This window comes from Grammomys surdaster, unplaced genomic scaffold (assembly GCF_004785775.1).
Source record: "Grammomys surdaster isolate TR1022 unplaced genomic scaffold, NIH_TR_1.0 266, whole genome shotgun sequence".
Lineage (NCBI taxonomy): Eukaryota > Metazoa > Chordata > Mammalia > Rodentia > Muridae > Grammomys > Grammomys surdaster.
The window spans coordinates 4,075,443-4,089,986 of NW_021604707.1; the positions used below are offsets into that span (position 1 = coordinate 4,075,443).

General features: G+C 45.2%; 1 protein-coding gene and 1 pseudogene across 4 annotated transcripts in view; both read left to right on the top strand.

Annotated features, from left to right (window-relative positions):
* Kirrel3 (kirre like nephrin family adhesion molecule 3) overlaps positions 1-14,544 on the top strand; it is a 555,026-nt gene that overhangs the window by 426,563 nt on the left and 113,919 nt on the right. For 3 of the 4 annotated variants that reach the window (XM_028776178.1, XM_028776179.1, XM_028776175.1), the window contains one exon: positions 944-1,021. The exons of the other annotated variant lie outside the window; for it this stretch is intronic. In XM_028776178.1, coding sequence (XP_028632011.1) covers positions 944-1,021 — 78 coding nt within the window. The remainder of the gene's footprint in view (positions 1-943; positions 1,022-14,544) is intronic. 4 annotated transcript variants of the gene reach the window in all.
* Positions 12,682-13,180, top strand: LOC114628222 (annotated as a pseudogene).

Here is a 14,544-nt window from a genome sequence, read left to right on the forward strand (position 1 = left end):
TGTGTGTGTGTGTGTGTGTGTGTGTGTGTGTGTGTGTGTGTGTGTATGTGTGTGATGCTATGAGTCCATATGTGTGTGTGTGTGTGTGTGTGTGTGTGGTGTGTATGAGTGTGTGCGCGTGGCTGACCCCTGTGCTCTAAGTCTGTACTTCCCAAATCCTAGATGATGATGCTAACCAGTATGTGCCCATAGGGATACACAAAAGTTAGCAACTGCAGAATCCCACCCTTCCTGAAGGTTGAGCACATCTCGTCTCCTCATCATCTCTCTGTGTCTTCTCCTGTTCTCACTATAGACGTTCTCACTATTCCTCTTGCTCACCCACTGCATCTGATCATGCTGTCCCACTCTGGACACTACCAGGCGTTACTGTTTAGCTAGTCTGGCTACAGTCTCAAAGGGCCCTCGATCTTTTTTTTTTAAGATTTATTTATTTATTTTATTTATGAGTACACTGTAGCTGCCTTCAGACACACCAGAAGAGGGCATCCAATCTCATTACGGATGGTTGTAAGCCACCATGTGGTCGCTGGGATTTGAACTCAGAACCTCTGGAAGAGCAGTCAGTGCTCTTAACCACTGAACCATCTCTCCAGCCCCAGGCCCTCAATCTTAAACCATAAAAAGTTCCCATAGCCCAGAATAGTAGTTATGAGGATCTTTGCCAGAGCCTACCTTTAAAACCCTGACTCCAACGCCTGCTAAGGCTTCTTCTTTGGTACATCTGTAAACGGAGGTTGTAGAAAGTGGGAGGCACAATGCTCTGTGCCTCACGTGATGCTATTAGAATCTAGCAAGAACTATTGACTCTAAGCTGTGCCTGGAATATGAGTGCTGTAGAAATGTTTCCAAAACAAGCATCCCTGCTTCTCCACAGGCCCATGCTAAGAAGTCTCTCAAACACAACCCATTCCCAACTCACCCACCTATGCTTTCCTTCCAGAGCTTGGCCTCCAGAAGAGAGGATGCTGTCTGGTGCTGGGCTACATGGCCAAGGACAAGTTTCGGAGAATGAATGAAGGTCAGTGAAAACCACCCCACCCCTCAAGGGTAACACAGTGAGGGGAGGGTATGCCTACAACTCTGTGCAGAGGAACCTGGACAAGGAACACAAAACTACTCAGGAAGGAGAGTGGGAGGCTCAGCTCGATCTTCATGGAGCTATTTACACAGGGAAGAACAGCTGGTGCCAAAGCACATGGTGGTGATTCAGTATTTTTCGTTTGCTATGTTCTCTCCCCACCCCATGTATCCCTTCCTTCTCTTTCTATTCCTTCCCTAACTTTGTTCTTCTACCCACTTACCCAGCCCATTAAAATCTGCTTCTGTGATCCTTCAAATCCAACGCTCTCCCTCCTTCTCTTAGATCATTCCTACTTTTTGAATTGACAGCACCTTACAGGATGCTTGGGAGAATCGTACAGAAAAAGGTAGTATCATGCTCCAAGAGCCTGCCTTTAGAGATCTGCCTACTTTCCCAACCCCACAGACTGAATTCTGTCTCCCACCCAGGGGTGGTTCTACCTTCCTCATGCACTGGGCCAGAGTATGTCCCAGAGGACTTGAGGAATGTATTGACTTTGACATGTGGACCAGGATGTGAGAATATCACTGTCACTTACGGGTCTGCTGTAATAAAGAGCCAATCCTCTCCATCCCCAGCCATCTGTCTCCGTGCAGCTAATAACCCTCTTCATCAGATGCCACAGACTGTTTGTCAGGGTTCAAAAGTAGATAAACAATGTCTGGGGGTGCCATTTATTCATTAAAGTCAGACAAATGAAGTCTTGGCTTCTTACCACCAGCCTGGCTTGTCATGAGCTGCCCCCATCGGGGCTCATAGCTCCTGTAGCCTCTTCCAGCCAAAAAAGAGGCAGGACACCCCTAGCATCTGGCCATGAGTTACACTGTACACAGCCCAGTGCCTTCTCCCTCTGTTCAACAGCTGCCTGTCCTCCCAACCCATCATCCAAGACACTCATGCCTCTGTATATGGCCCAGATCAGAACCCTGGGATAGCTATGGTCTTGGTCACCAGAACCCATTAAGGTGACAGTCTGCTAGGAGTTTGATGCACACAAGCAAGCCTAGGAAGCTCTTATCACTTATATTCACTGCCTGCCTGTTCGAGAAACCAACAAGCTTCCAGAAGCCACTTATCATGTGTAGAAGCCCCGTGGCTGAGCACAGCCAGGGGTTGGGGCTGCATACTTTGTGGCAAGCCCATCAGTCTTTTTCATTGGCTTTTTTCTTTCTCATCACCCTCTCTGTTTTTCTCTGCAGCCCGAGGAAGAGAGAAGTAGGCAGTAACTTCTAATTTGTGGCAACTGACAGCGTGGGTCTGTCCGTGGTGCTGAATAGACATGTTCTCTTGGTTGAGACGCTCATTACAGAACACAGAGGCTAGGCTCTCAGGGATTGGGTGAGCAGAAAAAGCCAGGAACTAGGCTGCATTAGGATCTTGAAGCCGCAGGTATCTGACCTCAGCTTCTAAGTGACCAAGAAAAGGAAGGAAGGGATGCTGAGCAAGCTGGGCCAACATGTGTGATGTGTTACAAGTCTCAGCTAACAAACTAGAGGCAGGCTAGAGGAGGCCAAGACAGTGGGGTAGAACAAGCCATGTGAAATGTATTAGTTCTGGGTCTGGAAGGGTCCAAGTCACAATGGGAAAAGGGGAAAGTGATTTTCTTCCAGGCTAGACAGCCTTGTTTCTCAAGTGCTAGACAGCCTTGTTTCCCAAATGCCAGATAGCACATTTTCTCTCTTCTAAAGTCCATGTGTTGTTTAAGGAAGCAAATTAGAGGCACCCTCTGCTTGGGAGCTCTTAAACCCCAGCCCATTTGCAGATAAGAAAGGCATCCACAAGCATGGGGACTGTTTTATGGTTTATAATTATCTCATAGCAATACTGAAAATAATTATAACTCCTCCATATTAATAATTGAACGGGAATAGCAGTCAGGACATCGATCAAGCCAAAGAATTCTTGGCTTATGCCAGACAATGCACCTTGGTATGATTTGAACAATTGGTATAGCAGTAAAAAAAAAAGATAATAATTATTATTTTTCTCCAAGTGGCCAGAATTCATAAGCTATTGAGACAATTAGCTGCTTCTTCCATTAGAGATAAAGTGGTGATTGCTTTACTTCCATTTCAGAACAAATATAAAATCTTTGCTTGTGCTGTATTAAAGTGTATTTGTTTTGTTTAACAGCATCTAATAGGGTATCTGTCACCCAGTGAGAACCCTATTTCATTTGTTTCCCTGTTAATTTTATATCTCCTTTTATTTTATTTTCCCTCCACCACCAACCCCTCCTCACTACATTCCAAAAAAAAAAAAATAACAAACATGTGAGAAGAAGCAAGAGGAAAATAATGAATGAACAAGAGCTTTATAGATCTGGGGCTTGTCATAAGTTAGAGTAATCACAATTGGTGCTGTTAAGCTACACAAAGCAATAAAGAGAAGATGGTATTCAAAGATCATTTAAGGAAGCATGTGATAGTCATTGAGAGAGTTGCTCTATTTGGGAGTGCCTAATAGCCTCTCGGAGAATATACGTAGCATTCACAGGAATGGGGGGTAGTTAGTAAACGTTGTGGGGGCGAGGGGGTTCTTTTCTGTTTGAACTCAACAATCTGGAGATCTGATAGAGACACAGGCAAAAATTAGCTAAGGCCAGACAAGGACAGAGGGGTTAAAGACAGGCTGGGCACAGAATGCCAGAGTTGTCTGATATCATTGTCTTCATGTGATTAAGAACAATGTGCTTTAAAGGAACTGTTGGAAAGAGATTGTTTATTTATTCATCAAAGATTCATTGAATACCATAAAAATGATTCCAATTTTTCATAATAAGTGTCAGGCCGCATTGTAAGCGCTGGAGCTGTGAGAGTGAATAAGACATCGTCCCTCCCCACAAAGAGCTAACTGTAAAATCACGAGGCATGTCTCGCTGCAAACATCTCTACAAAGAGCGCCTGCTCATACCTCACCTAAATCAGAGCCCCTCTCCCTTTCCATATGTTCCACCCGGACCTGGACAGTCTGTTTGATTTGCAGTATGTATCACAATTTGTGGTGATGTGTCAACTTCCTTCTTGTGTGCTGTTGGCCCCACCTGTGGGAGAGGGAAGACCTCAGGTCCATGTTTTCACATCCTAGAGACTTAGGTCAATGACTCACACATAGGGAGAGTTACAGTAAATTACTTAAGTGTTTAATAAAGGCTGTGAGTCACAATAGACAAAAGTCCAAAGTCACCCATCGATATTAGTTGGGTCGTGAGAAGGAAACAGAGCTTTTTATATATCTCTGGGCTTGAGGTCCTTCAATCTCAGAACTTGGAAGGCAGTGGCTGGTGGATCTCTGTGAGTTCTACACCATCCTGGTTTACAGAGTGAGTTCCAGGGCAGCCAGGGCAGCAGTAATAGAACCCTGACCAAGATTGTCTCCACTTCTTCAGCAGCACCTGAGTCTCAAGCCCCAGGCAGAGTGAAATGTCAGGAAAACTGTCCTTGCCCAGGGGGTATCAAAGGCAGAACCTTATAAAGAGATATAGCTTGTAGGGCATAAGTCCCTTAGGAACCAGAAAGTTCTGTGAGGCCCATCTTGAGAAGGTTAAGCAAGGGAGAGTGTGCTTAAAGGAGAGGAGTCAGGGAAACTTTGGCCTCCCTTCCATGCAGCCCCTATCCCCACACTGGGGTGGGTCTACACAAGTAGGTTTCCTGCACAGAGGTGCCCTCTTGAGCTGCAGAGAGGGTCAGACAGCAAATTTCCAGGACATTCAGAATCCCTGTGTGTGACTGCTTCTCTCTGCTCAGCGAAGAGAAAGTAGAAGTGCTTCCCAGCTCTGTCTCATCTTCCTCAGGAAGAACCTCCCAGTGATTAGACAAATGCCTTGGGCTGACTGAACTCTCTGGTCACCTGGAGCACCCAAGAAAGATTAAGCCAGATGCCTGGCCCTGAGTCAGCCCACAGCTCCTGGGGCACCATCTTGCTAGCTCGTGTTCTACAGAAAAGTGAATGCCCACCATAGCTCCTGTCCTTACCTCTCAGCTCTATGCAGGAGATGGGGCCATAAAGGATACGAACTCATAGTTTTCTACAGAGAACTTGAAGTTCTCTGTGATGATATAGGAGCCCACTCTTTCTTTCTTTAATGAGTATTAAAACAACCCTGGTCTACTATCTCCTAAAAGAGATGGTAAGAAAAAAAATAATAATAATAGCTGCCACACAGTTGGAGAAAGTATATGGAGCCAGGTGTGGGAGCTTATCCTGGCAAGACTTTGAGCGTCTAGAATTCAACCTTCTCAAAGACAATGTGTTTAAGATAAGGTCACTTGTGAAGCTCCATACCAGTTTGCTTTTCTGTTGCTGTGACAAAACACTGAACAAAAAACAACTTGAGGAAGAAAAGGTTTACTTAGCTTACAGTTGAGGGAAGCCGGGGCAGGAGCTCAAGGAAGGAACATGGAGGCAGAAATCAGAGAAGAGTGCTGCTTATTGGCTTGTTCCTTATGACTTGCTCAGCCTGTTTTCCTATGTATAAGAAAACCCCAGTACCAGCTGTTCAGGCATGGCGCTGCCCACAGTAAACTGGGCCCTTCCATATCAATTATTAACCACAAAAATGCCCCCTACAGACTTGCCTACAGGCCAAACTGATAAGGGCAATTCTTCATTTGAAGTTTTACCCTCCCAGCTGACCATAATGCATGACAAAACTAACCAGCAACGGCTCTGAGTTGTGATGATGCAAACGCTAATTTGACCCTCACCCATCTCTTACTGTTGCATGCCCTAGCAAACAAAGGCTTCCTGGTCACTAAGCCAGTTTTTAGTTGAGTGGTTTGGCCAACTGTCCCCAAGAATACTTGGGAATTTCTCCTCCCTCTCCTTGAAGAGAAGATGGAGGTCACAGTTGACTTTAATGCCACCCAACCTGAAAACTAACTACTCTTGCATCTGTGCAAAGGGAAAGCAGAAGTAGGTAGCCTGGGACCCCTCCCCAGAGCTCTGAACCTAGGAAAGAAGAGCACTGCTTGTGAGGAAAACTCCAGCCACAAGGCTCCTTGAGGCCAATTTGGCTCATGCAGAGGGCACACAATCATTTTCCTGAGAGCATTCCTGAGGTGCCTGTCACAGTCCCCAGGATGTTGGCTAATACTGTCATTTTGTTAGTTGGTGCTTTGGGGCGCATATTTTTTTTCTTATTTCATTTTTCTTGATGATGTGTCTTCCTCCACTGGGGCTACAAAGCTGGTTATTTGTATAACGTCCCTGTTTATTATTTATAGCAAGACTCGGGCTTCCAGGGCACTTTATGATTGTTATTTAATTCATTCAGCATCTTGGAGCAAGAGACTAGCTATTTCCATTCTCCTGCCAAAATCTGATGGAAGATTCTATAGCTTTGTCCCAGGCTTATTCCACCAGCTATCGTTTCTGCAGAAGACCTGCTTATCCAAGGCCAGAGGGGTCCCTTGGCTGCAGACCATGCCAGATTACTTTGTAAACTTCCCCTTCCCCCTCTTACCTTTGCATCCTTGTTCCATCATATCCTGGGGATTTTTACCTTCAGTGTACCTTCTAAATCTCTTTCCTCTCTCTCCCCACTTCTTTCACCCCTCTCCTGCACTCTCTCCCTCCCTTCCTCTCTGTCTCTCCTTACCTCTCTTTCCTCATTACGTCCAATCAGCCTCTAGCCTATTTCTTCATCACACACAACCAAAGCCATGCTTCAAAATGCAAATGTGTTACCATGCTCTAGAAAATATTTCAATGATTTTATGTTGCTTTTAAGACTACCTAAACCCTCCTTGTGACTTTTAAGGCTTCACACAATCTGATTCCTGCAAGTTCTTCAATCACATGGCCCTTCTTTCTTCTCCTCAAGGAAGTCATTCTCTCCTGCACAGGACTTTGGTGTCCTTGGTCCATCTTCTTAGAACATACGTCGTACCCAACACATCCATCTCCCTACCCTTTGCATGCTAATTCTTGCTTTTCATCCAAACCTTAGCTACAGTATCTTTCCTACCAAGTCCTCCTCTGATCTGCTCTCCCCTGTCTAGGCCAGATTTGTGTACGACATGATCTTTTACTCTTGCCCTCCAGAATTCTTCCCCCTATGTACAAATGTAAGTTCATATTATGGTTGCTTCACGAATAGCTATCTGCCCTCCCAGTAAGTAGGCTCATTAGGTCTGTTATGTCTCAGGGATCAGGGGTGGGGGAGAGCTAACAGATGTTTGCACAGAATGGAGACTGGCAGAAGAGTGAAGATGGACGATATCCCTGGCCCTGAGATGCTGGGACTATGTGAAAAGAAACATGAACAAGCACTTGGTAAAAAGAAAACTGTCTCAGGAAAGGCATGTGACTTACCCAACACGACACAGCCAGCTGGGGGAGTTGAGATGAGCACTGAGCCCAGGCCCCAAATCTAAGTATCAGTGAAATCTGGGGCAACACAATTGAGTATATCAATGGCAGGGGTGGGGATGGGTGCATAATCAAGTAGGTTAGGGTATGCATTGAAAAAGATAGGCTGCAAGAACCTCTGAGGAAAGGAAATAGGTTCTTCCCAGAGTGCCATGAGAAAACACACAGAGATCACCCTCACCCAGGGTTATCCTACAGCTCAACCCTGTACCAGTCTCTGAACCCTGAGCCAGATATGTGATCTGTCCTCAGCAACGCTGGGACATCTGGGAAAATCAGCCATTCTTCAGTGCCAGCCATTTTGAGGCCTGCTCAGGTTTAAGCATTTAGCATCGTGATTCGCTAGCCTAACGGTCAACATTGGAGCTTGGGAGTCAGAGAAATAGAGATCCAATTCCAGCTGAAGTCTTAATAGGCTTAGAAGCAAGTCATCACAGATTCCTGAGGCCAGAAGGGGGGGCCAAAGGTTTTTAAACTTTTCCCACTTGCCCACCTTTTGTTGAAGAAATTTTTATGTGACTCTACAGATATATAAATGTTTAAATGAAAGGCTTATATATAACTCCAGGCATATAGGCACGTAAACTAAGTGTTTACTGATGGTAAACCATAAGATCATAACGGAATTACTATTTCTTCATCCGTGATACACACACCATTTTACCACTTATTAAAAGCAAAGGCAAATCTGTTCGCTAATGAGATCGTTATGCTTGTTTATTTTTACATAAAGAATTCAAACCTGACTAAATGTTTGCTGCTGCGGGGTGTGGACCATTTTCCAATGGTCTTCAGATCAGTATTTTGATCTTAAACTTGTCAGAGCTGAGAATTCTGTTTTGCATAAGCGTACCATGTGACCCAGTAGAAGTATATTTAGTGCACTTGAGAAATCGTTGGAAATCCTGTCCTAATCCCAAGCCAAAGTTCATGTCATGTTTTGTTTTGTTTCTTCATAAAACTCAAATCAGCAATTTAAATAACAATTTTTAAGATCAAACACTCAGACTTGGTACAATCCAAAAATACACCACTCTGATACTTACGCACCAAAGAATGATGGTAGAAAAATATTGAAGTTTTTGTCTTCCATAATTAAACGGTTATGTTTCTGTGAGAGCAAAGACCTTTGTACGCACAGTAAAAATGCCACCATCTGTAACACTCGGTCATCTCAAAACTGAGCTGAGGTAGGTGACTCAGGAAGCACTGGCTAGCATTATGTGGGGTGTCAGTGTGCAGTGAAGAGTGCACACGCTATGTGTTCAGAACCAAGGCTGTGATGCCTCTGACATGTGTGACACTGGTGTGACACAGATGTAACACTGGTGAGTACTGCGGGGAACACCTCATTCACTGCATGTTTGGTTTTAGGTTCAGTGTTTGGGTCACTGCGTGCTCAGAAACCTTTCACTGATGCCAAATTTCCTATCACCTCCACATGTAACCGTCTTACAACAACCCCCAATGGTGTCACGACCCACAGTTTAGCAAGCTGAGATGTTGTCCATACCATCTTTTGATGGTTTGATATCCTTACCAAGTTCCACTGGATGAACTTTGTGGACAGTGGAGCTGGGCACCTAAGACTGACCACCATTCATCCAGTGGCTCTCAGTGCAAGGCACAGTGTCAGCCCTGTGGCATGTGAAGACAGAGTCCCTGCTCCCAAGTCTATCAAGCACACAATATGGTAGTGCACTGTCACAGCTGCCTGTTCCCATGTATGGATAATCAGCTATGGCCACATAGGAGACTCCTCTCAGCTAGATGTCATGCAAGGTGTATCCAGGGTAGCTTCTTGGCGAATTTGACACTTGGCTGCTTTCCTTAAAGAGGTCATTGCTAACAGTGCTTGAATCAAAACAAGAAACACACCCTTGTCATGGCTGTGGGTGCCTGTCTCTTCCATCTGAGAGATATAGATAGAGGTATGGGTATAGACATAGACATAGACATAGACAGACATAGACATAGACATAGACGACATAGACAAAGACATAGACATATAGACATAGACATACACATAGACATACACATAGACATACACATAGACATAGATATACACACACTATTATACTCCTTTAGTTCCAAGAGTCTTCATCCTAGCATTCCAGCTATACTAACAAGGGGTCAAGTGACCTGGGAAGCAGCAGTTACTGGCAAGATATTGGGGTCTCCCCTGTGCTGTGCCCTGAGGAGGCCTCCCCTCCCCTCTCCACCACTCTGCCCTCATCTAGTCTCAAAGCTCCATCACTGAGCTCACTAAATGCTGAGACCCTCACTCCAGGCCCCTCCCCCAGAGTCTAGAGAAGGCATGGAAGAGTGGAAATAAATGAGGTGCCTAATGACCTGTGGTCCCATAAAGTTCTCAGAGCTGTGTGGCAGAATGAGTAGGTTTGGGGCTGAGATGAATTACCCAGGACTCTATTGAGGGGAAGCCAATAAAAATCTGAAGGTACGTGTAGCACCTTCTCAGGGTGGTCCTTGCACAGTGCCGGGTCCAGTGCTCTGAAAGCAGCAATGGGATACTGTTTTTCTCCTCTGCTCCATCTGCTTCTTCCTTGTGCCTTTCTTGCTGAAATATATTTGTTTCTATGGAAACGGTGTTGTTACTGGTATGGGAGGAGTTTAATGACATTCAGAAGTACCAAATCAAGTCCATTTATGTAATGGTTTGAAATACACATAATAGCCTATGGAATATAGGACACGGTGACAGTTTCAGTAACTGCATACCGAGTGTGGGATAAATAAAGCAATGTAACAGTTCCCCACCTCTGAGTCAAATGGACTAGGAATAACCACCATTCTTAGCGGTAAAGAGTAACACATCTCAACCGCTATTCACGAACGGATCTCAAAATAGGGCACAAGTCACTCCTCTCTTGTTGAGGAAGGATGCCAGGCACGGTTCCTCTGCACCCGGCAAGGTGTGGCCCAGAATCATGTGCTGTGAGTGCGGAGGTGAGGACATGGTTGTGGATGCTCTCAGGCCTAGAAAGAGGCAAGCTTCCCATCCAACACCCATTAATCTGCCACTCTGGCTAGCCTGCTGTCCTCAGTGTGCTGATAGCTGCACTTGGGTCCGTTCTGAAAGTTCATTTCGGTTTGCTTTGAGGATTTATCAGGTGCCGACTGTGTACTCAGAGCTGTGGGAGGCAGGGGAGAATATTCTCACTTTGCCCAGTTACTCCAGAGGCACATTTAAATGTGATGATTTATCTGCAGGAAAAGAGGGTACCAGAGTGACTTTTAAAAAACTGACATGAAAAATTGGAGCCAGCAGAAGGTATCGCCCAGCCTGTTATCACTGCGGACAGCTAGAATCTAGAACCGTAGGAACTCTGGGGCATGCTGTAGAATAATGAATCCAAGTCAGGAGACCCCAGGAGTGGGACATTTACATACTATCTCTTAAGGCAAATTGGTTGGAAGATGCTTAGGGCTCATACACAAGAAATGGAAGTGTTAGCTTCCAGCACTCTTGCTGGCCCCAGCACCTCCTGATTGTCATGGATACCACCTAAGAGAAATCTCCTAATAGCAGGGTTCACTAGAACTGGAGATCAGAGGCTGTCCCACTGATTCTGAATGGTACAGCCTAGAGATCCAAGGGGCTCCAACAGAACTGGTAACCCCTCAAAAACTGAGGTTCTGTGAGATATGAATGTCGAGTGACAGAGAAAAGTGGGGTGAGAAAAGCAAAGAGATGTACTGAGAATGTTCTCTTGGGGCAGGAGTAGATAAAGCCAGTTCTGGCTGCACCAGTACTGGGGGGACTTCAAGAAAGAGAGAGAACTAGAAAGAACCCATGAGGGTATAAGATCAAAACTCCACTTTTATGTACTTTTATCATTTTCTACAACCATATCAAAAATGCCATCCCCTTTAAGAACTTATTTTATGCAAATGGGTGTTTTGCCTGTTTGTATGTCTGTGTACCACATGCATGCCTGGTGCCTGCAACAACCAGAAGAGGTCATTAGATCCCCCTGAAACAGGTGTTACAGATGAAAAGTCACTAGACACATGAGAGCTGAGAATTGAGCCTCGGGTTTCTAGAACAACTGTTCTCAACGTGTGGGTCGTGACCCTTTGGGGGGAGGTGTGTCACATACCAGATACCTGCATATTAGACATTTACATTATGATTCATAACAGTAGCAAAATTACAGTTAGAAAGTAGCAACAAAAATAATCTGAGTGAGCACTGTCATATAAGAAAAAAAGTCGGGGCTGGAGAGATGGTTAAAAGCACTGAATGCTCTTCCAGAGGTCCTGAGATCAGTTCCCAGTGTGGTGGCACATAACCATCTATAAGGAGATCTGGTGCCCTCTTCTGGCATGCAGGTATACATGCAGGAAGAACACTATACATAATGAATAAGTAAGTCTTTTTTTTTTTTTTAAGTTATAGCTGCCTGTGAGGAGGATCAGTAAAGTAGCATGGTGAACAGCATAAATTGTAAATAAAATGGTGTGTTACTTGTGTGAAGCAAACACTTTTTTGGGTAATATTTAATTAATTAGGAATCAAACAATGAAAAAATTTTTATTTTTAACAATCAACCCTTTACAACAAACGTTGCATGCATTCGTCGTGAAGACAATATATACATGATGGCTCTGCAGGTGTTTTTTGGGAAAATACAAAGCTCCTTGGTACTTACTGTTCCAAGTGGATGTTCCAATTCCATCCCATGTGTACAGAGATCAGAAGTATCAGGAGAGGGATAGCCTGTGGGAAAAGTGACCATGATGAGTATTTTTCATTTCTATCCATGAGGTAGGGGCCTTATAAACACATGTCACCAAGGAGGAAAGCGGGACTATTTCATAAGCAAATAGCAAATGCAATATTAAAAGGACACAGTTGGGAGGATCCCCTTGTTGTGCTGGAGAGTGGCGGTCTGCCCTCATACAAGGCAGACGGTCAGCATGGATGAGGTCAAGTCTAGAGCTGTCATGGGAGGACCTTGATAGAAGGCACTCTGCCCTAGAACGTAGGAGAACCAGGTCCCCTTCTATATACCAGCTGGGTAGCCTTGGGCATGTCACTAACCATGCTGGGTCTCCATGTCCACACTGTACAACCCTGAACATTGTGAAGGCAAAGTCCAAGCTCAGCTATTTGAAAAAGGGTTTTGGGTCACTTCCTTTGCGACTGACCTCCTGCGCCGTTTCCTACCTCATTCTCTCTTTGCTGCCAGACCTCCGCCATCATGGGTCACATGCACGCTCCCGGGAAGGGCCTGTCCCAGTCGGCGCTGCCCTACCGCCGTAGCGTCCCCACGTGGCTGAAGTTGACATCTGATGACATGAAGGAACAGATTTACAAATTGGCCGAGAAAGGCCTGACTTCCTCCCAAATAGGTGTGATCCTGAGGGATTCACATGGTGTGGCGCAGGTCCGCTTTGTGACTGGAAATAAAATCTTGAGAATCCTTAAGTCCAAAGGCCTTGCCCCTGATCTCCCTGAGGATCTCTACCATTTGATTAAGAAAGCAGTTGCTGTCCGAAAGCACCTTGAGAGGAACAGGAAGGATAAGGATGCGAAGCTCCGCCTGATTCTGAGAGAGAGCAGGATTCACCGGTTGGCTCGATGCTATAAGACAAAGCGGGTGCTCCCGCCCAATTGGAAATATGAGTCGTCCACAGCCTCCGCTCTAGTGGCATAAATGCTGTTGTGTACACAAGCAATAAAATCACTTTGAGTAAATTCAAAAAAAAGAAAAGAAAGAAAGAAAGAAAAAGGGTTTTGTAATGCACATAAGTGGGAGGTGACACGGTTTGCCTATTCACTCAGCTGACATTGGTGGACCCTGTACGGTGTGCCAATCACTGCCGTCGAAATTCTTAGTCATTCGTCGAAATTCACTCTGTGCCAGATACCATGTTCATTACTTTAGACACAGGAGCTTGTTTAATGATCACCGCAGTCCGGAGGGATAGCTATACTGATCCCCGTTGTCCACATTAGGAAATCAAAATCAGGATGGCACAAACCATCCAGCCAGTAAATGACAGAAACCAGCACTGGGTTAGCTAAAACTCCAAATTCTATGCTAATTGCCTCACCGTTTTCTGTGTTGCTTCTGCAGAGCCTTATATTTGTGGGGAGCCTTATACTCTGACCCTGCCTGATCTTCCTTCTACATTCCCCATGCTTCCTGCTACCAGGCCTGCTGACCACTCTTTAGGAGCCTTATGGCCTTCTTCCTTCATGCTCCATCATCCCCTCCTGCTCTTCTTCTAGGCCTCCCCGACTATCTATCCCCTACAGCCCATTCATTTGATGCATTAATTCTCATCCCAGTTCAAGATCTCAGCTTCCCAAGACCCTGAGCAATGAGTATCACTCCTTTAGAGCAGCCGCTGGTTGTATGAAAACTGAACGCCTCCCATGACTCAAAAGTCTTCAGAAGACAGAGCAAGGACAGATGGGGGAGTGCTAGGCTAACTTACAGCCAGATCTTACCCACTCCTGATAGATGTTTCCAGAGGGGAAGCCGAATGACCTTTGGTGCCAGCTTAGAACTCCTGGCTCCACCACACAGTACAAGGACACAGTGCTTCTGCAAATCTCTTCTCTACGGGGCACTGCAGGGTTATCTTGGCTGGCTCCTTCTCCAGAGATGAAGAGATTGTTTTAAACCTGCCACCCCACCAGCTCTGCTCCTCGCTTCCAACGCCATTAGGTTTCATTATAACAAATAAACACCACAATGACATTTATAAGTTACCACTGAGCACAGAAGCACAAATATGAAGCAGATAAACTGCATTTGATCCAAATAATTACTGCAGGCAATATTGGGCTTAGTCTGAGCTGGCAGCCGGCTACAGAGTAATTTATTAGATTGCGTAAGGCAATGTTGCACGTTGAGTTTTTCATTATTGTGCCTCTTCCCCTCTCTGTGGCCTAAATAGGTTACAGGAGTTTAGACAGTGCACGGCCAAACTAAGACAGACTTTGCTCAAGCAGATTAGGGCTGGGAATGCCATCCAAGGTCCAGAGATGGCTGCTTCCCAGGCAACACTCATACTTGTTCGAGAAGAAAGAACTGAGATTATGTTAATGCTTC